The sequence below is a fragment of the Acipenser ruthenus genome, chromosome 2 (genome assembly GCF_902713425.1).
Source record: "Acipenser ruthenus chromosome 2, fAciRut3.2 maternal haplotype, whole genome shotgun sequence".
NCBI lineage: Eukaryota > Metazoa > Chordata > Actinopteri > Acipenseriformes > Acipenseridae > Acipenser > Acipenser ruthenus.
The window spans coordinates 82,939,791-82,967,503 of record NC_081190.1 but is presented as its reverse complement, the minus strand read 5'-3'; the positions used below and the strand labels follow the sequence as shown (position 1 = coordinate 82,967,503).

At 37.4% G+C, this 27,713-nt stretch overlaps 1 protein-coding gene across 1 annotated transcript; it reads left to right on the top strand.

The window, feature by feature from the left end:
* The first annotated feature begins 421 nt into the window (after positions 1 to 421).
* On the top strand, positions 422 to 26,097 carry tmem192 (transmembrane protein 192). The gene is made up of 6 exons (XM_034013984.3): positions 422 to 640; positions 3,730 to 3,879; positions 5,682 to 5,940; positions 8,542 to 8,682; positions 20,098 to 20,209; positions 24,061 to 26,097. Exons 1-6 carry the CDS (start codon positions 611 to 613, stop codon positions 24,182 to 24,184), a joined length of 816 nt encoding a protein of 271 aa, XP_033869875.1. The 5' UTR covers positions 422 to 610; the 3' UTR covers positions 24,185 to 26,097.
* The last annotated feature ends 1,616 nt before the right edge of the window (positions 26,098 to 27,713 follow it).

Below are 27,713 nucleotides of genomic sequence, written 5' to 3'. Positions count from 1 at the left end.
GACAAATAACATACACGATAAAAAAAGAAAAAAAAAACTGTTCTCTCTCATATCGAATTCTTACGTCACCAGCTCAGTCGGCTACTCTGGATAAGTTGACAAATGTGATACTGTTTATCAATATGTTTATTAGCGCTATTATATATTCATTAAACATACACAACTCCATATTCATTTTCAAAAGATCTGACGTCCCTGAATCTACAATTACATTGATAATATTGTCTCCGTACACGACAAACTTCCACAGTGGGAGCGACCATTTTGGTTTGCTGTAGTTCACCGACTCTCAACCCCGGTGTATTTAACAACGGTTTGGTGAATCCGCTTTTCAGCGGTGAATTTAACAACACTCAACGCTGGATGAGCCTGCAGTCCGCAATGACAGTATGAAATTGAAAACACATGACAAAGCCACTCCCCACTGAGGCAAGACCCTTCTGTGCCAATGAAACTTAGGTGAAGGGTTGAGGAACCCGGAAGTTAAGGACTCCTCATCAACCGCTTTTCGGCTTTACGGATAAACAGTGGAAGATGTTGGCGTGTGTGCAATTATTTATTTAGTTTTCTTTTTTCAGTTTAATGGTAAAACAATAAAAAATACTGGAGAATGGATACAGAAAGAACCACGGCAAAACAAGTATGTACTTAAACTACTCTGCCAAGATAGGGTTGCTAAGTTATTATCATAATAATCATGTACACAACGCTGGTGTCATCTGACGTTCGCCTGAGACTGTTTTTAAAAATTGAGCCAACTGGTCGAGGTTTAATAAACCAGCTTTACCAGGCATTGCAAACACAGTACTGCATCAAAGTTAACGATTCAACTAACCGCGGAAATTGCTGTATTTACTTCTTGCAGTTATTTTTTTTTCTATATTCAACTGAGATTTAAATGTTACCATGTTTTTTTAAAAAAAATATTGATAATAAACAACCTTTTATTAAAATATATAATTATTGTTAAGATTAGGGTTGCCACCTGTACAGCTGTAAAATAAGGAGGTATTGTTGGGAATGACCCATTTACTATTCAGAATATGTTTTCATAGCTCCACCTGACAGCAGAAAAGGCGTAAAAACTATGGGTCTTCAGTAAAATAGAAATTTGATAACGTGTATTCAACCAAAAGGAAACTAAATACAATTTAGGTTAATTATTCCTGCATGTGTATTCTCTAGTGTTTTAACTCTGAATTGAGCGAAGAAACACGTGTTGAGTAACAAGTTTCTTTTTGTTCTTTTATACTAAAATTGTGTAGAGAACATTCTCAGGAAATTTGGCCCGTTCAGCACTAAATAGAATGGTTGTAGCCTCTCAATTACTACTTGGATTACACATTAACAAAACTGCTATTCTTATAATGCATTTTCAGTGGACATATGGTTGAGTACACTTCCAGCATTTCTGCTTTGCAGCTTGTTTAGGACAATATGGGACCGATTTAGACATGCTACATGCAAAGTGATTAATGTAAAAACATATCAGGGCTTAACACTTTTTTTTTTTTTTTTTAACTGTCTGGTAAAGCCCAGCCCAGCCCACAAATCGCAAATATGAAGTCACTAAAGAAACAAAATATATAAAAAAGAATACCTTGTCTGTTGACTTGTATGTGTGTTGTATATTGTAACGTTCCATGCACTAAATTGTGGTGTTCCTTTCTGTTATCTTTATTAATATTATTTTGTGGCAAAATAAAATAATTAAAAATAAATGGCATGGGATTTGTTAAGCCCTAAATTATTCTCATACCCAGTGCTCAATAGAAAATGAAATTGGCATTATGGAAATTAATGCTTTGCATATTTTGTAACACTTCATTTATTTTTAATAGTATGGTTTATAGAACTAATGCTTTTCTTTGAAAACATGGGACACTGCATTAGCATTAGACTAATAGGCAAGATCAAATTGTTATAACAGAATTTAAATACAGTGCCTCTACATGTCATTAATCCTCTTCGATTGGGATGGGGGCTTGAAGTTAACATATTTCTAGTACAGTCACTACTAGATCTATCCAGTTTGTAGTTTATCTCATTTTATAATACTATTTAATTGTATTGCCATTTGTATATTACATTTGTTTTTACCAGTAGATCAAAAGTTCAATAGCTTTTGACGATATCAAAATTTAACCCAGATATTCCTATAGTCTTACGTATAGGTCACTTGAAATTACAGTTTAGGCATATCTGGGTTAATATATTTTGAATACGCATCTCTCCAGCTGTGTTGTTTCAAGTCACAGTAAAATTGAAAATATCTGTTACAGGGCCGGAGCGAGTTTTAAATGAATCTTCAGTTTTACACCACCAGGAAAATTATTTTTCCCATTCTTTCTGGTATCTTTGCATTTGTCTGCATGTCTTTTTTTGAGGAGTAGAGGAGCACAATGATGTCATGTTGGTGTTGTCCCTTCAGTCCTTTATTAAAAAAAGTGTATTTTTATATTTTTATCATCAGGCTTGATTCACATTGAATGTGGCGCAGGAGGTGTGATGCAGGCATTATGGGCAGCAAGCAGATTTTTGATTTCCATGTTGAATATCTCGCAAACATTGATCCGCGGCATGGGTTCTCATCTCAGTGGTGTAACAAGTAAACTATGAAGTGGAATATGGACTAAAGCCATGAAAGCCAGCAGGGTTAAACGCCCTAGGCAAAATATGGAACGAATTGCATTCTTACCTGAAATGGAATGCTGCATTTTAGTACTGAACACTATTCTGTAAAATATGTAACAGGTGGCAACCCTACTGTAGCTGAGATGCCGAATAGTGCCAAAGATTCCCCCAACGGTACTCAATTTTAGCCCTCTAGATCCAGTTGTCCAGGTTTTTACTCCAAGCAGGTTCTAAAATAGGTAATAGAACCTGCTAAGGCAATTAACTAATTTAGGACCTGGTTGGAATAAAGACCAGGACTGGAATAGATCTCGAGGTCCAGAATTGAGTACTACATAGTCTATATGGTGGAAGGCCATTTCTTTTGCATATGTGAGCAACACCCAGAACAAACTGCTATTTAATTATTATTATTATTATTTTAAGTGTCTGAAAGCCATGGAAGACATGTTCAGATATCTTTGTTATACGTCACACTTTTGTCTGTGGAATTTATTGACAATCCAGTTTGTTTAGTGGGCAGTACAATTTCCCTTAGTGTCTGTTGGTACCAATGTGGTGACATATAGTATAACATTTCAAGATGGACAGAAAATGTAGAAATTGGCCTGAATTTAGAAAGTAGTGACAAAATGGCTTCTGTTTCTTCTGCATTTGTAAACAGCTGCTAATGTCACATTTCTGTACAGCTGTCTGAAAGTGTAACCATAAAAGTAGACATTTATAGAAAAGGGAAGTAACATTTATCCCCAATGCTTCACTGCAGGGTTGCAGAGTATGTGTACTGTGCAGTAAACCTTGCACACATTGGGCTTGATCATCACACCTTACATTATTATTTTTATAAAATACATTTTCTTATTGTCACCCTACCGTTTAAAACTTGCTGGAGATTAAACATGTTACATTTTTTTCCAAGTTAATGGTAAATATTTCTCCAGAGAATGAAATGCAATTGTCCCTGAAGCATAGAGCTTTAATAAACAAAAATTCAGACCTGCATTAACACTTTGTGATAAGTTTAAAAAATAATAATTATAATTATTACCATCTTGTGGCTAAATAGTGTAATTACAGCATTTCTTTATTCCACAGAATTCCTCCCTGGAGATTACCCAGAGTTTGGAAGAAGACCCTCTTGTCGATGGTCCTCTCATTCCCCCTGATGTCCTGGACTCTGCAATAAGACCACAGTTTCAGTCTTTACCTACTTCATGGCTGGCAATTCTCCTCACCTGCATACATGTACGAGCTGTATATTTTTTTTTAATTCTCCTTTTTACAGAAAATGTATTATTTAATTTTATTTATTAGTTTAGGTGTGTTTTTCAGTCATATACCAATGTGTGTGTGTGTTTTTTTGGGGTTTTTTTGCAATATATAGGTATTATACATTTTATATTACTGTAGAAATGCTCTTCTCTTTTAAATGCCAAACGTTAAATGTCTTGGAAATGTCCTGCTATTTGTCAACCCCGTCTTCCAGTGGAGACTCTTGAATTCAATTTTCTTTTAGAAAATGAAAGGTTTGCATGCCAAGTGGAGATCTAATGGAAAAGGTTGCATAGGTTACAATTTACTGTGCTTATGCCTTTCTCAGCCTGAGTTCAGATCTGTCTCGGGTCACAATTGAAATTAATTTGATGCTCAGTCAACCTAACCCCCAGGTGACATTAGTCAACATCACAAACCCAACACACACGTTGGTAAAATTGCACATCTTTGCTTGAGAGAAGACTGTGAATGATGGAAATTGGCACATATTATGAAGACTGAACTCACAAATAATAGGGGCAGACATGGAGTCTTTCCATACTAGCAGAGACTTTTCCAAGAGTAGAACATGTATCTGAAATGAAATATTCCACTGTATAATGGGGGGGCAGTGAACATTCTGCAAATATGTTTTAAAACATAATTAACACTACCAAATAGTATAAGAATAAATAGCAATGCTTATCGCTAAAACTCTGATGGAATGAAGTCTCTTGGAAATGTAGTCCTGTTGAATTTGGAAAGATTATTTTAGAACAATTTTACTTTTCATTAATTTGCCCAAATTTTGTTAATTAAAATTGATTTGCAGCACATGGGAGTTTTAGGCTGATATTAATGTCATCCTTGTCTTCATTTGACCTTTTGCCATTGTTACACCTGTCTGTTCCATTCTAAGCCTTGGCTTGAACCAAGTGATTCATAGACAGGGTTTGACCTGTGATATTTGCAACCTTGGTTTGACCCATCTATTGTTGGTTTAACCAATGATGTACCTCTGGATACAAGTCAGGTTTGCAAATGATCCTGTGCGCATCAAATGTGATCTTATTTATTAAAGAAAAGAAATACAATGAAATCATTGCAAAATGTCCTGACCCTGCAGTCAAATGAGAATCGGAAAAATAATCCTCTTGTTGCTCAGAAATATTGTACGTTTCCTGCTTTCATGTTTTTGTCAGCCTTGTCATTTACAAAATTAAGACAAGAAGAGTGTCACTTCACAGTAATTGCTTACTTGCATATTCACACATCTATGTCTCAGAGCAAAATAAATAACCTTCTACAGTTTCTACAGTACACATCCCTAACAGCCTATTCAGAATTATTATAAGTATGTAATGTGAGGAGTGTAGTGTGAAAGTACAGTGAAGACAGGAAAGCAGCGTGGTGGTAGCATGAGCTTGCGTGAATCACACTACTTTCACTTTGCATGTACTGTGTGTTTCCACAACTGCACCCTGATTTGATCTAAAAAACTACCAATCTAAATTATGCCATCTTGTAAATAATTCAAAATTGACCCTATTCTTTTTTTTTTTTTTTTTAATCAAAGACCCACAAACACAAGCTATTAAATTGTAATCTTGGTAGGTTACACTAAAGACTAAATATACATAAGTAAGCTAAATATACATTTCTTACCTTGCTATATAGTATTGGCATGTTATTAAGTACCTTCTATCACATGCTTTGAATACCTCCTTAAACCACCAATAGCAGCAACTGTTTAATTTGTGTTTAACAATCTGTTTCTGTTCTTTGTTTTTTAGGCAGCCTTCTTTGGTCTCTCTGTTGCTCTTGCTGTTTTTTGCTCAATTAAGGAGAATGTAGTTAACTGCCAGCAATACATTCATGATTTTGAGACTCAAACTGTAATTGCTATTGCCAAGGTGGCGCTGTGGCTCCTAATAGCTGTTTTTGAACGTTATGTTCAGCACCGTCACAGCAGGACCAGAAACAGAGGCTACCTGCAGTTTTACCGATCCACAAGGAACCTCAAACGTCTTCCATTCTTCATACACAGTGCAGGTAATACAAACATATAAGAGACCGCGCCAGAGGTCTTTACTCATTGCAAACTATTAGACCATTTACAGAGTTTTTCATTATAGCTCTATAAAAACTCCTCATTGGTTCATTTTGATTTCTGCTCACAAGCAACTTTAGACCATGTAGATCAGTATAAATTTATGTTTTCTGACAGCTCCGCAAGATAACCTACAAAAGCATCTTTGACAGTTTTGTTGTAATTCATAGTCTTTTTTTGTACTCTTACGACAATGGAAAACAGTAGCCTTTTCTCTATAAATGTATATGAGTAGTGGCCTATCAACCTGCAATAACCAAGGTACAGATGTAGTCCATTAGTAAAATATTAACAAGAATACTTTGGGGTTTTTATCCAGAAAATGTGACAGCAACTTTAATGGTTCACAGGTGGAGGTCAATGGTAAGGTAATTGTGTCCTCGTTAGGGCAATTTCTTTCATCGGTGTAAACTGGGAGCTTCCACAGCACAGGGGTTGAATACTTATGCAAGCAAGATATTTCAGTTTTTTATTTTTCTTAAAAATATTTCCCAACATAAAACCAATGTCACCTTACAATAATTGATTTTGAGTTTCAGTGTTTTAAAATAAAATATCAAACAGAACGAAATTTCAATGTACCATTTGTATTTCAGTAATATGAGAGAATTGGTCAGGGGTCTGAAAACTTTTGCAAGGTACTGCATATATATGTATGTGTGTATATATATATATATATATATATATATATATATATATATATATATATATATATTAGTGTGGAAAAGTTTGGGACCACCTGTAAATTTAATTATATTCTATTATAATTTCATTATAAAAGAATATCTTTTTAAGGTAAAAAACAAAAAAGCAAGTAGCGATGGTTACACTAAAATAAGAAACGGCTGGAAAGTTAGACACTGTCAGAAAATGTCGTATTTCACCAAGTGCTGACCACAGGTCATCAAACAAAATGAAGCAAACTGATTCTGTAGAAAACAAGTAAAACCGTAGACAACAGCAGGTTTTTCGTCTGATGTTCGCGCCTGCCCTTTAATTATGATAAATTGAACACTCAAATAGACAATTAGCAAATGGCCAAAGAAAGCCCACTGAGCATGTTGGGATAAGTGCTATCTAAGCAAGGGATGGAAGGAGCAGTGGTAGATTTAAAAAAAAAAAAAAGTTATGAAAGGTAAATTAAACAAAATAGTATTGGCAGAGTGTTTTAGCCACCACTCGTCGTGTCAGTCTTTGCTTAGGTAGTACGGTTCTAACAAGGCTTTCACTCACTGGCTGTTCAGTGCATTTTCTTCGGCCATTTACTAATTATCTGAGAGCCTTCATTTCATCATATTAATTACTGTCAGGTACCTAATATCAGTCCTAATAACTTGTCTGCTGCCTTGTTTTCTACAGAATCAGTTTGTACATGCATTTTTGTTGATATCAGGCTATAGTGTAATAGTTTAAACTGTTTAAATGGGCAATTTTCAATTGAAACATTAGTGTGTCTGCTAGTATCTTTTGGCATAACTGCTCAAGTGTAAGAAGAAAAAAGCTAGCTGTTTCAAATCATTATAGTTCTGAATGGGTAATGCAAAAATAGTAAATGTGTGAGGAAAGAGATAACAAACTTGCTCATTTATCATTTTTGTGTTACTAATATTGAAAGATCATGTATCTTCTGTTTGTCCCCAATTTGGTCCATTTGACACTGTGACAAATAATAATGTATGCCAAGAAATCAGATGTACAAGCAATCAAGATATTAATGAAACTGTAGTATATAACAACATATAGTGACTTATCATGATACATTGTATTTAAATAGTACCCTTACCTCTGTTTACCTGTATGTCAGATAGGGAGAGAATTATTATTGGCTATAAAAAAACAAAAATAGATAAGTAGTTAATAAATTCAGTCCCTTGGCTCGCGTGCCTCCAGTAGTTCATGTGCTGAACGATGTTTTAGGCTAGCAGCTCGGCATGCTGAAAGCCAAGAAATTTGAAATTCTGGATGAACTAATGTGGTGTTGCATAAAATCACATGTACTGTATGACATGTGCATATAGTAGTTACAAAAGTACAGTATCACAAATATATTATAAAGCATCTCACTAGATTCACTGTCCTTTCTTTTACTAGTATTGAAGGGAATTGTTTATTTCAGGGGCTAGCCACTAGGAGGTACCCTTTACAGATGTAAATTGTTTGAAGTAAATGAAGCCCATTGTTTTGAACTGTATACCCCCCCACCCACCGCCACCACCAATTTAACAAGAGACCCTTAATTTTAAAAAATAGATTTGTTAAACATGAGCAACAGTAGTTTAAATTATTATGCCCAACAGTGACACCTTTAACTACAGACTTTTAAACAGCAGCTTTAAAACTCTAGTGCAGTTAATGTACAAATTGCATTTGTAAGTTCATAATTATACATAATGAATTTGTTTTTAAAGACTAAAGATGTTTTAGGTGTAAGATGCACTGCTAAAACCTGTTTTTTGTGGCCTGTTTTTTTTTTGTTTTGTTTGTTTAGGGATTTCTGGAAACACTGAAGTAAACAATTTTTTTTCTGTACTGTTTTCTTTCAGGTAATGCAGCCTTTCTGCTCATTTTGTCAGCAAGGCTGTCGTTTAAAAGTAATGAACAGTCGTTAATGTACATGTACCTTCTCCTGGGTGTCCTGGTGCTGGAGCTTTGCTTTTCAGTCCCGTGCCTTCTCTTTTATACAGGTAAGGACAAGCTCTGCTGGACCATCTGGCAGGGCTCTCTGCACATTCTAATGCCTATAGCACAGTTTATTTACAATAGTCTGTTTTAACCAGAAGCACGTTAACCACTTATAAGTGGAGTGCACCTGATTTTAGAATTTATAGTTTTAATGACCTTTTCCCTCTTGTTTATCATGGAGTGACATATTCATGTTCTCTTTTAATATGTTTTTACTATTGTTCCCAATGTGGTGTGATCATGTAGAAGAATATACACGTACTGTAACAAAACACTGTGTTTACAGCTTATACTGTAGGCTCAAGCTAAGGTGTCTGTAATAGGGAGTTTTTGAGCACATCATTGGGTTCCTGCTGTACCAGTAAAAACTAAAGAACAGTTTTTATTTTCAAATAAATGTGATGCTTTTCAGTTGTAATAATTGCTAAACATGTAATTGTACTCAGAAAAGAATAAGAAAGTTTACAAAGCTAAAGATGTTTATCTTGCTCATTACTGAGTAGGTATAATTGCTGTACCAAAAACTTACACTGCATTACAGATAAGGATGGGTGCCTCAGTGGGTAGCAAGCTTGCCTCCTGGGCTAGAAGGTCATGTGCTCAGTCTTTCCTTGGGCAATTCTTGGATATACCCCACCCAGTAACGCCTCAGCATTACAGCATTGTATTTGTGTTTATATGTCTTCTAAGGTGTTGTCCTTATGACAAATATATGTTGTTTGACTCTTGACCCTTTGAAGTCTTTTTGAGGATTCTTTTAATGGTCAGAGTTGAACTCTATTTATGTTTTCTCTTCATTTAAACATGAATACCAACTGTGTTGGGCAATGTTCGGATACCTCACATCAAAGTATTTTACTGCTTTTTTTCCCTTTGGTCTTCAAAGAGTTAAAGAAAAAAATAAGTAGTAAAATAGTCATTTTTGCTTATACAGTAGTTGGAGCCCCTTAATTGTGAAACACAGTATTCAGCCAGGAACTGCTTTGGTGAATCGTTTAACAACAAGCACATTCAGCAGATACAGTGTGAAGAAAATGTCACACCCATTTACACTTAAGGGAGACCACATGCTTACCACCTTAGAGATTTAGGTTTTTATCTTTTAGTGTGCATTTTGGAGGAAAGCAGATTAATATGTGTATGATACCTAATGCCACACAAGATTGTGTCTCTGTAGTGTCAGGTTTTAATCCATGGATAATGTTACAATGACTGTGTAGGTACATAGTACTGACAAATTGAGAGCCAGAGATGTAGTACTAACAGAGATACACAAACACATAAACACTTGACTGTAGGAAGGCCAGGCCATTAATTGTTGAACCTCAAAGCAGGATATTTGCTTTTAATCAATGATTGACTTTGTTTGATGCATTAATGTTGTTGTCTTTCTTTTTTTTCTTCTTTTTTTTTTTTTAAGCTTTTGACCTGTAGAAAGTTTGTCCCATTCTTCTGGCCTAAAAAGAAAAAGAAACATAAATCTATAAACCTTAACATCTCCCTGAAATCTATCCACCTAAATGTTATACAGTAACATGTGCCTGAAGTGAACAATGTGTGCTTTAAAATGTTAGGTAGTATGAAGTAACCCCATGTGACGGGGGACTGCCCCGTCTTTATGAACGTGGTTGGGACTGGCAGGGAGGGGGTTAAATTCCTCCCTGCCAGGAAAACATGTGAGAATGTGGCTGGAGCCCTAATTGAATAATCAGCAATTATTGATTAATTGGGCTCCAGCCACAGGGGATAAAAGCCAGGGGAGAGGCCCTGGCTAGAGAGAGAGAGTTCTAGAAGTAGAGTGTTTTTGTGTGTGCTGTGTTGTTAGTTTTGCAAACCAGTGAAGGCAACGCCCAGCCTGGAAGCCTTATTTGTAAGGTTTCAAAACACAAAATAAAACTTTTTGTTTGGCCCTTGTGCCGATTTATTTTGTATTTTTGTTTATTAAAAAGCTTTATTTTGAACGTTTAAACTGTCTCTGAGTCTCAAACCTCTGTCATCATGCCACATTTGGTGCTCAGAAGTGGGATAACGCCACCTGGAGGCTCAGGGCAATTTTTTTTTTGAATTTTGGGAGGTTTTTTTTTTTTTGAAAAAAAAATAAATGGGCAAGAGCAGCAGACAGAGGCAGCGACAGAAGCAGCAACAACAGCAGCTGCCACCACCACCCCAAACCCTGTGGGAGGACCCAGCGAGCCTCTTCCCGTGGTGTTCCTGGTGCGGGAAGGAGGATCATCGGTGGAGGTCCTGTCCAGATGGACCACCAGCTGACTGGTATGGGCGCTGTGAGGCGGATGGCCACAGCTGGGCAGGATGCCCCCACAACCCGGACCAGGAGCAGCTGCAAACACCGTCCTCGGCAGCCACCCCACCACTTCCAACATCACCGCCTTCGCCACCTGCGTGGGAGATCTGGGAGTGGCTGGTGCACCCCGAAGCAGACCTCCCCCACGACCTTCCCATAGCCATCTGCACGCTGTGGTGTCGAAATGGGGAGAGGTGGGAAGAGTGTGAGAGACAGCACCACCTGGTTTCCCTCCAGGATATAGCTAGCATGGTGCTGGATTACCTGGAGGTAGACATGGGAGGGGCTCCCGTCATGGAAGTAGAGGAGTTGTGCGCTCACTGCTGCCAGTACGGGCATGAAGAGGACGCGTGTCAAGAGCTCGACTGGGAGCCAGACGAGGAGGAGTCTGGAGAGGAGGTTGAGCCGCCGACCCGAGAGCCAGAGGGGGAGGAGCCGCCGTCCCGAGAGCCCGAGGGGGAGGAGCCGCCGTCCCGAGAGCCCGAGGGGGAGGAGCCGCCGTCCCGAGAGCCAGAAGGAGAGGGGGAGCCGCTGCCGTCGCCCAGAGAGGGGAGGAGCCCGAGAGGGAGGAGCCCGAGCAGGAGGAGTCGGTGCGTCCACGGCCCGAGCAGGAGGAGTCGGTGCGTCCACGGCCCGAGCGGGAGGAGTCGGTGCGTCCACGGCCCAAGAAGGGGAAGCCCACAGGCCCAGGGCTGAAGGGACCCGCAGGGGAAGAATACAGGCCGTTTCCACCAGCACCGCCCAAGGATGCCTGCACAGCACTGCCCAAGGATGCTCCGACCACTTCGCTCAGGGATGTCACCTCGCCATCGCCTGGGGATGCTGGTTCGCCATCACCGGGGGATGCTGGTTCGCCATCGCCTGGGGTTGCCTGCCTGTCCGCGCCGCCAGGGGGTCCAGAGGGTCCAGCGTCGCGAGAGGGGCCAGGGGGTCCTGCATCACCAGGGGGTCCAGAGGGTCCAGCGCCGCTGGAAGGACCAGCGTCGCCGTTCCCGCCTCTGCAACCAGAGGGAGCCAGGCCGCCGTTCCCGCCTCCGCCTCCCGAGGGTCCGCTGCTGCTGCCGTCGCCTCCCGAGGGTCCGCTGCTGCTGCCGTCGCCTCCCGAGGGTCCGCTGCTGCTGCCGTCGCCTCCCGAGGGTCCGCTGCTGCTGCCGTCGCCTGGGGTCTTCGGGGATCCTGCTCCCCCTGGGTCGCTACACTGTGGCCGGAGCCCCACGGAGGGGAGTTGCCGGCCATGAAAAAGGGGGGGGAGCTCAGGAGACCAGCTCCCCCAGCTGCACTTTTGCGGCAGGATAGTGTGTGGCCGGAGCCCCGGAAGAGGGAGCTGCCGGCCACGAAGAATTGGGGGGTGCCGGACCTCCCACCATGGCCATCCCCATGGACACTGTGCTTTCCCCCTCTTCCGGGACTGAGACTGAGGGGGGAGGTGGCCATTTATGCCATGTTGTGCTTGGCACAAGGGGGGCGATATGTGATGGGGGACTGCCCCGTCTTTATGAACGTGGTTGGGACTGGCAGGGAGGGGGTTAAATTCCTCCCTGCCAGGAAAACATGTGAGAATGTGGCTGGAGCCCTCCAGCCACAGGGGATAAAAGCCAGGGGAGAGGCCCTGGCTAGAGGGAGAGTTCTAGGAGTAGAGTGTTTTTGTGTGTGCTGTGTTGTTAGTTTTGCAAACCAGTGAAGGCAACGCCCAGCCTGGAAGCCATATTTGTAAGTTTTTTGTTTTGTGTTTATTATTTTGTGTTTTGAAACCTTTTTGTTTGGCCCTTGTGCCGATTTATTTTGTATTTTTGTTTATTAAAAAGCTTTATTTTGAACGGTTAAACTGTCTCTGAGTCTCAAACCTCTGTCATCCTGCCACACCCCATTTTTGATGTCGTGTCGTGTTGGGGATGGGGTACGTGCAGCAATTATTTGTAGGCATACCACTGTTTGTCTTGGGATACCCTTTTACAGGAGCACTATTTCTTTTTAATCTTCTTTTTAAATCCTGGTAAAGATCGTACCAGATTGAAGAGGTTCCAATAAGTATGTAAAAGTAACTTTTCACCAAGTACTGCTCTTTTCCTTCGCCATTGTTTAATAACAGGTCCTAAAAATGAATGAAGAGGTAAGGTACTTTTTTGACAATTGAATTTTAATGGTATAGGGCAGGGGTTTTCAACTGGGGAACACTTACCCCTGTGGGTACTTCTAAGAGTCATAGATGCTAAGATAAAAATGAAAGTAAAAGAAAATAATGATCTTGAATTTATTTTCTTCAGTGGTGTTACATATTATCTATAAACCACTGTACATAAATATTTCATTTTTGTTTAGCAGCTCAAAGTTTACAGTCTGACCTATAGTTTTAAAATTATCATCCACCTGTACGCATGCATGATTTCAAATGAGCGTGTTTCCACCCTGATGTTACTCGGGCATGGCTGCACTTTAGTAACAAAAATAGTGGCTGCTTGAATTGTTTTTGGTGTTTGATACCTCCAGAATAGGAAGGAGGGAAACACAAGAGTCTATAGAAAATGCAAAGCAACAGAAAGGTATGCTGAGTCCCTTTGGATCATTTGTATGTTGATTTAATGAAAAGTTTATCATTGTTATAATAGTTTTATCTTGAGGATAATGTGTTTTGATGTAAACATTTTAAATGTTACACATAATTATGCTTAGATGGGAAGTAAATGGTAATGTGAAACATTTACAGTGCAGACTGTTTTGGATTATTTATAATAACTTTGCTGAGCAGAAAGTGAGTGTGTGTTTCTGAAGGGATTCCGAAATAATGTCTTTTGATTCTGTGCATCCAAAGACTTGCAATTATTAAATAAATCGGGGGGGAATTGTTAATCAGATTATTCTGCCTTTTATTGCAACTGTGGTGCCATTCGGTAGAGCGAAAATAGATTGAAAACCACTGGTATAGGGTAACATTTTATGCAGACAATGGATAGCATACTTGATGGTCACAGGACAAAAAAAATTTACCTGTGGTTTGTTATCCTGTGGGTGCGCTATGGTTTTTGAATGAGCCATAAAACTGATATCCTGTTTTGTAAAATAACAGCTATTGTATGAAACCAGTACCCTGATTAAATGAGTAACTTTGCATTTAATTGTATACAAAAAAAAAACATTTTTCATGAGAGGTACTTAAAGAATATTCATTTGGCATTCTACTTTTGGATTCTTGCTCTCCTTATCTTTTGTCTTTTTAACTTACTAAAAAAAGTATGTAGAAATACCATTTGTTTGGGATCAGTTAAAATTTGTAAAAAAAAAAAAAAAAGTTTTCAGTTCATAGTTAAGGTAACTTGCTTCTGTCCAGCTGTTTATAATGGACTTTTATGCAATACAAACATTGCATAAAAGTAAATGAAGTGTATTTAAACTTCAATTTACATACTTCAGTTAATACTAACTAGGGTTATTTGTATTTGACTGCAGTTTTTCAGTCCTTACAATTATCTTGGAGTAAGCGTGATTCTGTAAAAAAATATAGCGTTACGTGTTCCCAGGTGTTTGTTGCTACAACTGTTTAAATAACGTACCTGTAATTTTTATTATTTTCATTAACATCCTGACAACATTTTAGTGATGTGGTACAGAAAAGCCAGAGGACTTGTTATGTTTTTTTTTTTTTTGTCGTGTTGTTTTTTTAATCGCTCTTCCTGCAGTGATTTAGAGCACAGATCTCAAACCCCAGTGAGAGAAATTACAGGTACATTATTTACCTGGTGAAAAACACTAGTTTTTCAGTACACACCCGATCTGGCACAGCTTTTTAAAAATGACATAAGCCTGGATTTAATCAAAATGATGGTGTTGTAGCTGTTATGAAGTATAACTGAGGTGCTGCCATAATCTTTGCCTTTTATAGATTTATTTAAACTAGAGACATTATTTATTCTGTACTCAGCAACTGGATAGATACACCCTTGGATACAAGAAAGGGGTTGTTTTGACCATAACTGTGTCTTTAACCCACTGAATCACACTTTTGTTTGTTTGTTTGTTTGTTTATTTAAATTTATATTCTTCCGGGGGGGGGGGGTGTTCAATGTCCTTGAAGTAGGGATGAGTTAAACCAGCATTGGCAATTGTTTTAGGAAAACTTCAAAGATATACTAGAAAGTTTTAAGATAAATGAAAAAAAAACCAAACAAATCTACATTTCAGTACTGCTAGTATGGCAAAATAAATCATTTTTTGTCGTCATTAAGAGCCACTGTCTTAAGCGAATCGTCACTGAAGTGCTCACTCACTCATGTGATAGTCCTGTGAATAGGTCAGTAGGTTGGGTTACAATTGTGCAGGATATAACAAGTGCTGTATTTCCTCCCTGCCTCCTAATCTAGATGGCCCTCAAGCCAGTTTGACTCAGATTCTTGAAGCTGGTTACATTCTCATTCTAAGTTTTTATTTCATTGCAAGGGCTCTTGTGGCACAACCAGATCAAAGGGGTTCAAAGCACATGGCTTCAGTATACACTATGCCAGGGGTTACAGCTTCCAAATAGAACTTTTTTTTCTTCTTTTAAATAGCGCAGTACCCAGTATGCTAAAGACTTGCCCTTGAATGTAGTTAACTTGTCTTATCTGGATTGGATGACAAAGATGGTTTTCTCTAAGACCTCCCTGACCTGATTCAAGTTACATTCAACCTTTAATACCTGGTGTGAGTGATTGGTCTAAAGTTGTGTTGCTTTTGTTTAGATTGAGGCTTTTACAGCATGTGAGCAGACATTAATCAGCAAGTGATTATACTGCGAGACAGATGTTCTACTATTTGTTTTTTATATACAAATTGCCAGTTTTCTCCCTGTAACTTAATCAGAAGAATATATATGTCTCAAAACTGCAACACATCTGCCTTTTCATAAATACTTCAGACTGCTTAAATTTAGATTTTATTTTCACCCTTTACACCTAGGATTTTTTTAAAGCATTCCTAGTGGTAGTATTATTTTATTCTTTTTAAATAACCATACAGGTTATATATATATATATATATATATATATATATATATATATATATATATATATATATATATATATATATATATACACACACACTACCGGTCAAAAGTTTTAGAACACCCCCATTTTTCCAGTTTTTATTGAAATTTAAGCAGTTCAAGTCCAGTGAATAACCTGAAATGGTACAAAGGTAAGCGGTAAACTGCCAGAGGTTAAAAAAAAAAAAAAAAGGTTAGGTTACCAAAAACTGAAAAATAATGTACATTTCAGAGTTATACAAAAAGGCCTTTTTCAGGGAACAAGTAATGGGTTAACAACTTACAGCTGTTCTGCAGCAGTGGAAGTAAATTAAGCCTTGAAAGTTGATGCTAACAATTCCTACAGGTGTCCCAACTTTTGTTGATTACTTACAAACCCTCTGTGTATAAAAGCAGTGTTGGAACAGACTGTGTTACTACACCCTCTTAAGCATTATTTGGACAGTATTGTACTGCAGGAAGTAGTATATTGTTCTCATAATGGCGAGAAAAAGGCAACTAACAAAGGAAGACAGACAGACCATTATAACCCTTAAAAGTGTAGGTCTTTCCTTTAGAGAAATTGCAAAGAAAGCCAAGGTGTCAGTGAGGTACAGTTTCCTACACCATCAAAAGGCACTTGGAAACTGGAGGAAACTCTGACAGGAAGAGGTCTGGCAGACCCAAAGCCACAACAGAATCAGAAGACAAGTTTCTGAGAGTCAACAGCTTGCATGATAGGCGGCTCACAGGACAACAGCTCCAAGCACAGTTTAACATTGGTCGAAGTAAGCAAGTCTGAGTTTCAACTGTGAAGAGAAGACTTCGCGCTGCAGGTTTGACAGGTCGAGTGGCAGTAAGAAAGCCATTGCTAAGATGGCAAAATAAGAAAAAGAGGCTTGCCTGGGCCATGAAGCACTGCCAGTGGACTACTGAAGACTGGAAGAAGGTCTTATGGACCGATGAATCAAAATTTGAACTCTTTGGTTCATCACGCAGGGTTTTTGTACGCCGTCGAGTAGGCGAAAGGATGGTTCCTCGGTGTGTGACATCAACTGTCAAACATGGAGGAGGAAGCGTGATGGTCTGGGGCTCTTTTGTTGGATCCAGAGTCGGCGACTTGCACAGAGTGAGTGGCACCCTGAACCAAAACTGCTACCACAGCATTTTGCAGCGCCATGTAATACCCTCTGGTATATGCCTAGTTGGTCAGGGGTTCATCCTACATCAAGATAATGACCCAAAACATACCTCCAGGCTATGTCAGAACTACCTTAGAAGAAAAGAACAAGACGGTAGGCTTCAAATCATGGAATGGCCAGCACAGTCTCCAGACTTAAACCCCATCGAGCTGGTTTGGGATGAACTGGACAGAAGGGTGAAAGCAAAGCAACCTACAAGTGCAACACATTTGTGGGAACTTCTGCAACAGTGTTGGGAAGAACTTTCCGAACAATATTTGATTTCCATTGTAGAAAGAATGCCACGAGTGTGTTCGGCTGTTATATCTGCAAAAGGTGGCTACTTTGAGTCAAAAATTTAGATTAAATTTTGTTAAAGAAATCATGGAATCGTTTTTTTTATCTCCAATTGTTTATTTGTTCTATGCTTTAATTTCAGAGTACATTGAGACATTAAACTGTGTAAATTTCAATAAAAACTGGAAAAATGGAGGTGTTCTAAAACTTTTGACCGGTAGTGTGTATATGTGTGTGTATATATATATATATATATATATTTTTTTACAGGACATAACATTCTTTTAAAACATTTGCAGGTAAAGGTTAGAAAAACAGTAGTAAAATGCTCACTATTACTACATTTCATACAGATTTCTAGAACATTACAGAACTGCTCTGTTGCATCAAGCTGAGAGATTTAAAATATGAACATGCATAATTGTCTGTTTCTGGTTATAGGCCAATCCTAAGTGCATGTACAATAATGCTGAGCCTGTTGACACGCTAATAATCATTACAGGAGGAAGAAAATGATATGGGCGTTCAAGAACTCTACAAGATAGGTGCCTACAGGCATTTTGGAATCTATTGGGCAGAGCCTTGCTTAACTCTACTGTGACCCCCACTGTGACAGATAGAGTAGAAGTAGCCACAGGCTACTGGAGCTGGTGCCACTGATGGCCCACTCCTGAAGATCAGCCAGGCACACAGTTAGTAGCCAGAGGGTCTATGAATATTTCTTAAATGGTTTCACTCCCCTGGAGGGCAACCATTAACAAACAATGAATTGAGACAACCCCCACCGCCTTTCCAAAAAAAAGAAAAAGTTAATATAGTGCTTGTAACGTTGTCAAGTAATTTTAACTGAGTAAATTAATAATTAACTACATGTTTATATAGTGTGTACACACACACGTTTTCATTCTTGTTTTTGTGGGGACTTGACATTGACTCTCACTATATTTTTATTTATTATTTCTAACTCCAGTCAGACAAAACTCCACACAGGGTGAAAGTCGACAACAAATTAAATATTTTGGCAATTTATCTCCAATTTTGTCTGCACATTGATAGTAATGCTTGCCCACACACACACACACACAGAGCAGTTTCAGGGGAAGACAGATCCCATAACCTAATACAGGTGTCCTATAGATTAGCACACTGTCGTTTGTAAGGGATGTGCTAGCATTGTTTGTCCTAAATTACTCTAATGCTGTATTTCACAAGCTCTATTCTAAGACGTATTGCTTGAGCACAGAGGCGGAGCAGACCACCAAGCCTCGATTCAGAGGTGGTCTTCTGATTACTTTACATCCCGCTGTTTGACAGTAGCAAGTCAATATCAGAACCGTGTAATTGCTACCCTTTAATCAGTCTTGCGATTGTACACTACAGAGGCAGGTGGTCTGTGATAAAAACAATTTGTAAGAAAGTTGGGCCGGAAAGTGAATGACCGTTCACTTTGGTGCTCATTGAAGGCTTCACTTCCAAGTGCAACACAGCATTTTTATGTGTACCAATAAATACATATAAATTCAAATTGCAGTGTCCCACAATAATACTTGGATAATTCCTTAGTGTATGTTTACTCATCCTTCCATAATGTAGTTTAGCTTTCCGACACACTTTTGTACAAGAAAAGCGGATCTTGTTGGCAGACTAGATTTACATTCCCTAAAATAATTTGTATACTGTTGGGACAGTCGCTGCGCTTCTTGAAACAAGTAGACATGCTTCTGCTATTGAAGTAGAAGCTGTATGGTATTCTAAGACATCGTCAGCCAACAAAACCAAACAGAAATAAATAAATTAAGTGATGAGCTTCATTTTACAGATGAAGGTGGTGTTTTACTGGTAACATATTACATGAGAAACCTGCATGGGCTGATGAAGCAGCGTGATGTTCAGGGGGTCAAAGTTAGATAGGCATGCTGCATTAATGCATAGAGCCAACAGCCACATATTGATTTGTGAAAAAAAAAGTCAAATGGTAAGGTTCTGATTACTTGACCATGAGACAGAAGGTCAAAGTATTAAAATAGGCCAAACATAGCTCAGCTCTTTAATCTGTCTGTTTGGTGTGCAGAGACTTAAGGTCAATTTTCCATTCAGACATAAGGCAGAAGCAAACACTTATACTATATACAGAACTCTTAATAGTACTCTCTAGAGTGGTGCAATCAATTCCCATTAAGAGTTTGTCTGATTAAATTGTTGTTTGTGTTTAGATGTTAAAAAGGACCAGTACATGTTAAAATATAGTAATGTACTGTAGGTATCATTCCAAGGTGTTGTGTATGTACTAGCCCATAAATACACTGCAGCACAAATACTTACTGAGACTCTACCACATCTATTCTGCAGTCCTGTGAGAGTGCTGTATATGGTATTAGCGTTTGTGTTGCCCCTTAACCCCCAGCATGAATATTTCATGTTCAAGTGTTGGGATGTGTCATGTGCATGGTTTTTTTTTTTTTTTTTTTTTTTTAATATAACCCAACCCTGCTGAAGGTGTGATTACAATGAAGTACAGGCGTGCATAAAGTCCCAACCTTAATTTATTATTATTAAATTACATTTTATATATGGCTTCTGTAGGTTTATGAACCTGGTAAAAAAAAGTCCTAAATATCTTTTATTTTTTTTATTTTTCCTGCAGTGAAGGTAATGCAATTCAACACAGAGAAACCAGCACCAGACATCAACCAGGAAGAGCGCTCAAATGCTTATTCAGGTACCAGAAGTCTCATTAACACGGAGATCGGCTTCAGGTATAGTATTTTTTAAGCAAACTGCAAATTTCTTTGTACTTGTAATATGGTTCCGTCCATTTACATTATTAACGTACAAAAAAAATTATAGATATATGTATGGTAACATCTGAGCTTTTGTACCAAATAACATGCCATCTGAGCACCCTGTTGAAAGTGTTATGGCAGTGTTTTTATTTGTTCAGTCGTTGTATATTACTTAATTCACAGTTGTGATTAGAACTGTTAATTATATCTGATTGTCAGTAGCCTCTGCCTGGTTTATTAACCATACGATAAAGAATCCTAAACTACACAAAAAACACAACACTGTGCATTTACTTTACATTTCCAGGAGTGTATGTTTGAAAAACCGATAGGAACTTGATGACGTGTATATAACCATCTGAATTATAATTCTGTGCATTTTCCATCACACCTCACTGCTACTGAACTAGTATAAATCAACCACAAACATAAAAGAAATACAGCAAACAAGGATGTTCAGACCTACTGTACATGAAAGAAATTCAGGATCACAGTAATTTGTATACACAGGTTGCAGAATTGTAGTGATCATGAAATCCAAGCACCAAGTAAATATGTATTTAGATTGCTTAATCTGATTGTTTCTAATCCAGTTACTTTACGGCATATAAACATGTTGGTTGATATGGATCCTTTGATTTTTCAGGTAGGTCATGGGAGACTACACAGACATATTAGACAGCATATGATTGGCTGATTAACACATGCACTTTAAACTTGTAAAACACTGAGAAAACAACCTGAAGGTGTAGGAAATAGACTGGTTTATAGGTAGAGTCATTTGATCTTGGTTTATCCACACAGAATCTTTTAATGAGTTCCTATTTCCTGGTCAAAATAAGTTTTTTTCTTCTGCAGACATCCTTCCTTTGTATCCATTCTTCTCTTATTCTTAATGCTCTTTCCTTGTAAAAGTCACACGTTTAATCAGCCCGCTGACACCTCATTAAAAGTTCCCAATTGTATTTATAATCACTATTGTTTCACCTCTGACACTTCCATGGAATTCCTTCTCCCTATATCTGACACCTGTACTCAATGAACTAAACGTGCAGCGTGTAGCCAGGAAGAGTATTGGTTACATTCTGTTTTGAAACTAGTAAACTTGTTATAATAATATACATATTTGTATACAGTAATAAAATTTGCTGTAAAATGTGCTACTGTACATTTGAAATACAGTATTCTGTAAGACCTTTTCAATATGTTCCTATGTTGAGATCAGCTCTCTATTAAATACATTTAGATGAATACCACTAATACTTGTAATACTTATTTTTTTATTGAAAAATACTATACATAAACATTTGGGGGAAAAAAAAGATGGTAAGTTACAATAATATCTATCTATCTATCTATCTATCTCTATCTCTATCTATCTATCACTCAAATGTTGACATACCCCAATGGAAATTTGGAATGTCTAGAAATTTCTCAAAGAAAGAATTTTAGGAAAAATCTTTTGTAACAAAAGTATAGCTTTTGTGGATGAGGGGGGGGGGGGGGGGGGAAGTTAGAAGAAATAGATGTCTATGATTTGTTTATTTCAGCTATTTTGTTGTAAAACTCCAAAACTGCTAATTCAGAAGTATCCATACCCTTTAATGCTATGGTAGTATTGTCTACAAGGTGTTAGAAATTTCAATATGATAATGCAGAACCTAATTCTAGAAAATGCTGGATTGTAGATGAACATTCTTGGAGAGTATAAAAGGGTTAGTTATAGGATGATTGCTGTCATTACCAATAAGTCAATATGGGGAAAAGTAAAGAGCTATCAGAAGACCTTAGGCAGAAAATTATTTATTGTCCTAAAGCTGGAGATTTCCAAGCATTTGAGTATTTCAATTTCAACTATTGTTTCTATTATCAAGAAGTACGAGACTCATGGTACTGTCACAACACTCCATCGGTCTGGAAGAAAGAAGGTTCTTTCACCAAGAACAAGTAGAAGAATTGTGAGGGAGGTTAATAACAATCTGAGATTGACTGCCAAAGATATTGAAAGTGAATTGGCTGCAAGTGGGACTGGGTTTTACATTTCAACCATAGGTCGAGTATTGCATGGTGAAGGTCTCAATAGTCACAGGCCAAGAAAAAAGCCACAAGGACAATCGCTTAAAGTTTACAAAACGGCATTTGAATGATGGATATGAAGGTTTTGTGGAGTGATGAAACAAAAATCGAAAATCGAGCTATTTGGTCATGCTGATGGTCGTTACATTTGGAGAAAGTCTGGTGAAGCATACGAAGAAAAGAACACCATACCTACTGTCAAGCATGGAGGTGGTAATATCCTTCTATGGGGCTGTTTTCCCTCTAATGACACAGGAAATTTAGTTCCAATACATGGTAAAATTGATTTCGTAGCATACCAAAAGATACTGGCCAATCATCTGAAACCCTCTGCTACAAAACTTGGTTTAAAGCACAATTGGGCGTTCCAACACGACAACGATCCAAAGCACACGTCAAAATCTACTTCAGAGTGGTTAAAAAAGAATGAAATCAAGGTTATGGAATGGCTAAGTCAAAGTCCCGCTCTAAATCCGATTGAGAATCTTTGGTATGAGTTGAAGAAGGCTGTGCATAAGAGAAGTCCTCGGAATTTGAATGAACTGGAACAATTTTGTGTTGAAGATTAGTCAAAAATTACTAAAGAATCATGCCAAAAGCTCACTGGCAAATATCCTAATCATTTGAAAGAGGTTATTGTTGCTAAAGGTGCCTCAACTAGCTATTCATTTCATTTTCCTTGTCAGTGTATGAATACTTTTAAATTAGCATTTTTGGAGTTTTGCAAAAAGAAATTGCAGAATTTTCTAACTAATCTTTTGCCTTTGACCATATAATTGTGTAGGTTTCTGGTTTCCCTCTGTAGCAATACATTATTTGCTCCTTTCCAACAGAGCAACTGCAGTTTGCAGGATGTAGATGTGACGCTTGAGGGGAATCTGGGGTCAATTCCCCTGCTTTTCATTGATAAGCGCCATGGGATGATTAACATCTACAAAGAAGGACCTAGGTTTTTACTTAAAGGATAGCATCTAGCAGCAGAATACCTCCACAAACGCACCATGGTGGGGGTGTTGATAGATTATACCCCTGATACCCTGTGGGTGCTTTGAACATTAACACTGCTACTGAAAGTATAACTGAAATGGAGCCCCACATTAGTAAATATTAAAACTTTGAGGCCATAGGGTGATACTGTAATTCAATTTATTCTTTAAACATTTCAAGTTTGTGTTTTGTTTTACACAAGTCCGAATTGAAGGCTAGTTAAAGTATTCTGCTTATGCAAACTGGAAACAAGGAACTAACCTTACACTTACACTTAACCCAGAACCTGGGGTATTTAGAGGCCTTATTTGCTGTGTATTTGAAGAACATGTTTTGGGAACCATTTCCATTAATTGATTACATAAATATTTATCTGTATGGTTTTCAATGTATTAAAGACTATGTCTCTGGATGCTGATTACTTTTTATGCTACTGACTGTTGTAATATGTTATTTGTAAGGTTGATAGGGGATATGCATGTTACTTGCATACCTTTTTATGCAAAAAATTGATTGTTCTTAAAACTTAATAATAGGCACGACAGTATTGCATGTTTGAAATACTGACCTGGCTTAGTCAAGATCATCTCATTTATCAATGTATTTATAATTCTTCCAACAAATGTAAGAAAGAAAATCAGTTAATATTTTGGTAAATATTAATCTCCCCAAGGATTGTGATTTTAGAGATTTGGAGTTGTATGTATATTTATTTATTTATTTATTTATTTATTTATTTTCTTTCTTTCTTTTGTTTGCAGGGATAGCTCAAGTGTGGAAGAAGTTGTGGAGAAACAAGCAGATTTAATCGAGTATCTGAAGCAGCACAATACATTACTTAGTAAACGACTTCTGTCCTTGACATCGCAGCAGATCCGGGACTGAGGAAGCACAAAGTAATGGGGTGGAAATAGAGCTGAATACATATTTGACAAGTAAGGGAGCGTTGTTTAGTGTTAACTAGGAAAATGCATTTGGAGTAATGTGAACAGATTTACGTTGCTTGTGTTTAATTTACACTACAAAATAATCTTAATAGTAAAGCAAATATATGGTAATTAAAAATATATATATATACTACTGTGACAGATTCATGATTACTCATACCATATTACCATATTCTTCAGTTATTTTGAATTTTTTAAATTCTAACCTGGATGTATGATCTGTTGCATGGCATTATAGTCTGACTTTTCACTATCACTTTTTTTTTTGTAATATAAAATAAAGGGGATAATCCAAAAAAAAAAAAAAAAAAAAAAAAGTTAAGTTTAATTTATAACTGTGAAAGTTACAGTTATTTAAGATTTGTAGTTTGTAACATTAACGGATGGTTTACTCCATATCAAGTTATACATTTTGCATCCTTTCGAAAATAGCCCCATAAGTAACCTGTACAATTCTACTACCATTTTTTATATTCTTTTTTTCATTTCTTTCATTTAAGCAGTTAATTGACATTAATGTGAGAAAAAAAATGTATATATATATATATATATATATACATGGTTGCTGTTTTTTTATATTTTATGTTTTAATGTTATTATTTTCAGTTTTTATATCATGTCTGGTTTAGTATTTTGATATTTTGTTATTTAAGCATTGCAGCACTAAAATGACAAATGGGTGACTGTGTTGACAATGAAACTTAGGAAAATTATATGACAGTTTTATAATATTGTATTCATAGACTGTGCACTCATTACTCGGGTTTAATGTGAAAAATGTATGAATTTGTGTGGTTTTCAAAGCAAAGTATATGGACGTTGTAATACTGATTTGTATTTTCTGATTCTTTGGCAATTTCCACTGCCATTGTTGTTATTATTTAAGGTTTTAGTGGGAGGGCATTGCAAGAGAACACCAATGGTAGGGGAGAGGTATTGGGGAAGGGGGGGATACAGTTTTCTGTTTTTATTAGGAATTATATAGGCTGTACATATTCTACAAACAGTCAGAATGCCTTTCCCATAGGACTTATTTTGATTTAGTCAACAATGATCTTGTACCAAAAAATAGGCTTAACAGTACATCATTTGGTTAACTATTTGTTTTATTTTTTGTACAGTTTTGCTGTGAAGAATATTGTCTGCCAAATACTGCCTATTTTTTAAATCATTATAAAATAAAGGTATTTGTAACCAAACAAATAGTAAAATATACATTTACAAACCTGTGTTTGTTAATTAATTATTGAATGTCTTTTTTTTATTAATTAAATTATAAACCAGTGCATTACAGGATGTGTAAAAATAAAGTACTGTCGTAAGGGTTCCCTCAAGTATTTGGACTCCAAATCTGTGATTTGAGATGAATGTACAGTATTTTATCAGTAATGTTTACTGATTAAATACAGTATTCTGATAGCCTTTTACAAAACATTTACTTTGTAACAACTGTGTGTACAACTACTAATACTATCAAAGACACAGAGATTCTGATAAGGCTCATTATAAACTTATCAGTATTTCCCTTTTGAAAGAAAAAACCCTAAAACCCTTATTTAGATCCTGTCTTTTACCTTAATTTATTCGTGATAAAGTTTTTGACTTGTGTAAGGTGATCCCCACAAAGACAATGCTACTACTTTGTGGCTTTCCCCTTCACCCCACCCTGTCCCTACTAATGCAAATTAAAGCAAACATACCCCCCCTCTGTTTTGGAAATTCAGTCCCGTGGCCGTTTTCTTCTCTTCATCCAATGCATTATGTGATTATTAGGGGTGTGTAACATGGATGGAAAAAGCTGTTTTTTTGTAATTGCAGCTCCACCCCACTCCACCCCCCACCCCCCGACAAGTTAGTAAAAATGTAACTTTAAAAGTACCACATTTTTTCTTGATTTTACAACTTATTATACTTCTACAATATATTTTCAATCCTTATGAAAATGAACAAAAGCTAGTACATATAGGGTCACATCAGATAAATCGCATGCAAGTAATGAAATGTCTTTTGAAGTTTAAAATTCTACTTCTATTGTACTAATTATATTCTTGTTTGAGGGCAGTATAAAATATGTATTTGCAATCATTTTACAAAAACAAAACAAAAAAGAACAAGAGGATCATTTACAAAAAAAGGTTTACATGCAGTCTTGTAGTTTAATTTGATGTTATAAAAATGAGGAAGGTGGTGTTCTGTTCTTGCACTAGTGTTGATGTGCTTTGCTCTTAATTTTGCATAGCTTCTTTTTTTTGTGGAGAGATGGCATTTTGGCCTAACCTTTTTGGTAGTGGAGTATTTGCTAATTCTGCTAGCCTTTTCAGCTGTTGTGTTTTCATAGAAATATAGGTTGCAGTGTCAGTATTAAAATTGGGACTCAATTTTTCTTGTAGTTTTTAATTGACAAAATGACTGGTGGTATATCTCTTACAGGTTTTTATTTTTCTTAGAACTAATACTATCATACATCTATGACCCCCATTCACACTTGTGATTTAAGGTGGCCCAGGGCCACTTCAGGGCTGCTTTTTCTCATCTGTGAACGCTCCAAAAAAGAAAAGGCAGCCCAGGGTCGACCTAGATTTAGGTCGCCGTTTCGATGTGGCCCAGGGCCGGCCTTAACATATGTATGAACGCAAAGCAGACGTAGGCCGCCTTTTTGTATCGCATTATCAATTTGATTTTCTATGATAACACGGAAAAACACAGATTTTCTATGATGTCGGAGATTTTTTTGTTTTGCACATGAATCTGTGCAGGGCACAATGAAATCTCAAGACTATCAAGGCATTCTGGAGTGAAACGTACTGCCCAGTGTCAGAAAGCTCTGTCTCAGTCGCAGGTCATGGGTCCTCCAACAGGATAATGACCCAAAACACACAGCTAAAAGCACCCAAGAATGGATAAGAACAAAACATTGGACTATTCTGAAGTGGCCTTCTAGGAGTCCTGATCCGAATCCTATCGAACATCTATGGAAAGAGCTGAAACTTGCAGTCTGGAGAAGGCACCCATCAAACCTGAGACAGCTGGAGCAGTTTGCTCAGGAAGAGTGGGCCATACTACCTGTTAACAGGTGCAGAAGTCTCATTGAGAGCTACAGAAAACGTTTGATTGCAGTGATTGCCTCTAAAGGTTGTGCAACAAAATATTAGGTTAGCGGTCCCATCATTTTTGTCCATGCCATTTTCATTTGTTTTCTTATTTACAATATTATGTTGAATAAAAAATCAAAAGCAAAGTCTGATTTCTATTAAATATGGAATAAACAATGGTGGATGCCAATTACTTTTGTCAATTTCAAGTTATTTCAGAGAAAATTGTGCATTCTTCGTTTTTTGTGGAGGGGTACCAACAAATTTGAGCACGTCTGTATATATTACAACAGGGAACTATTTGTAATATTTGAAGTAAAAAAAACAATTTTAAATACAGCCGAAACGCCGTATTTAAATGAACAATTAAACATG

What these genes read in the sequence shown, in the direction of transcription:
- tmem192 (XM_034013984.3), top strand. Translation starts at nt 611, where the DNA reads ATGGATACAGAAAGAACCACGGCAAAACAA. An exon ending in AAAGAACCACGGCAAAACAA is followed by an intron (nt 641 to 3,729) that starts GTATGTACTTAA and finishes TTTATTCCACAG; the next exon opens with AATTCCTCCCTGGAGATTAC. An exon ending in ATTCTTCATACACAGTGCAG is followed by an intron (nt 5,941 to 8,541) that starts GTAATACAAACA and finishes GTTTTCTTTCAG; the next exon opens with GTAATGCAGCCTTTCTGCTC.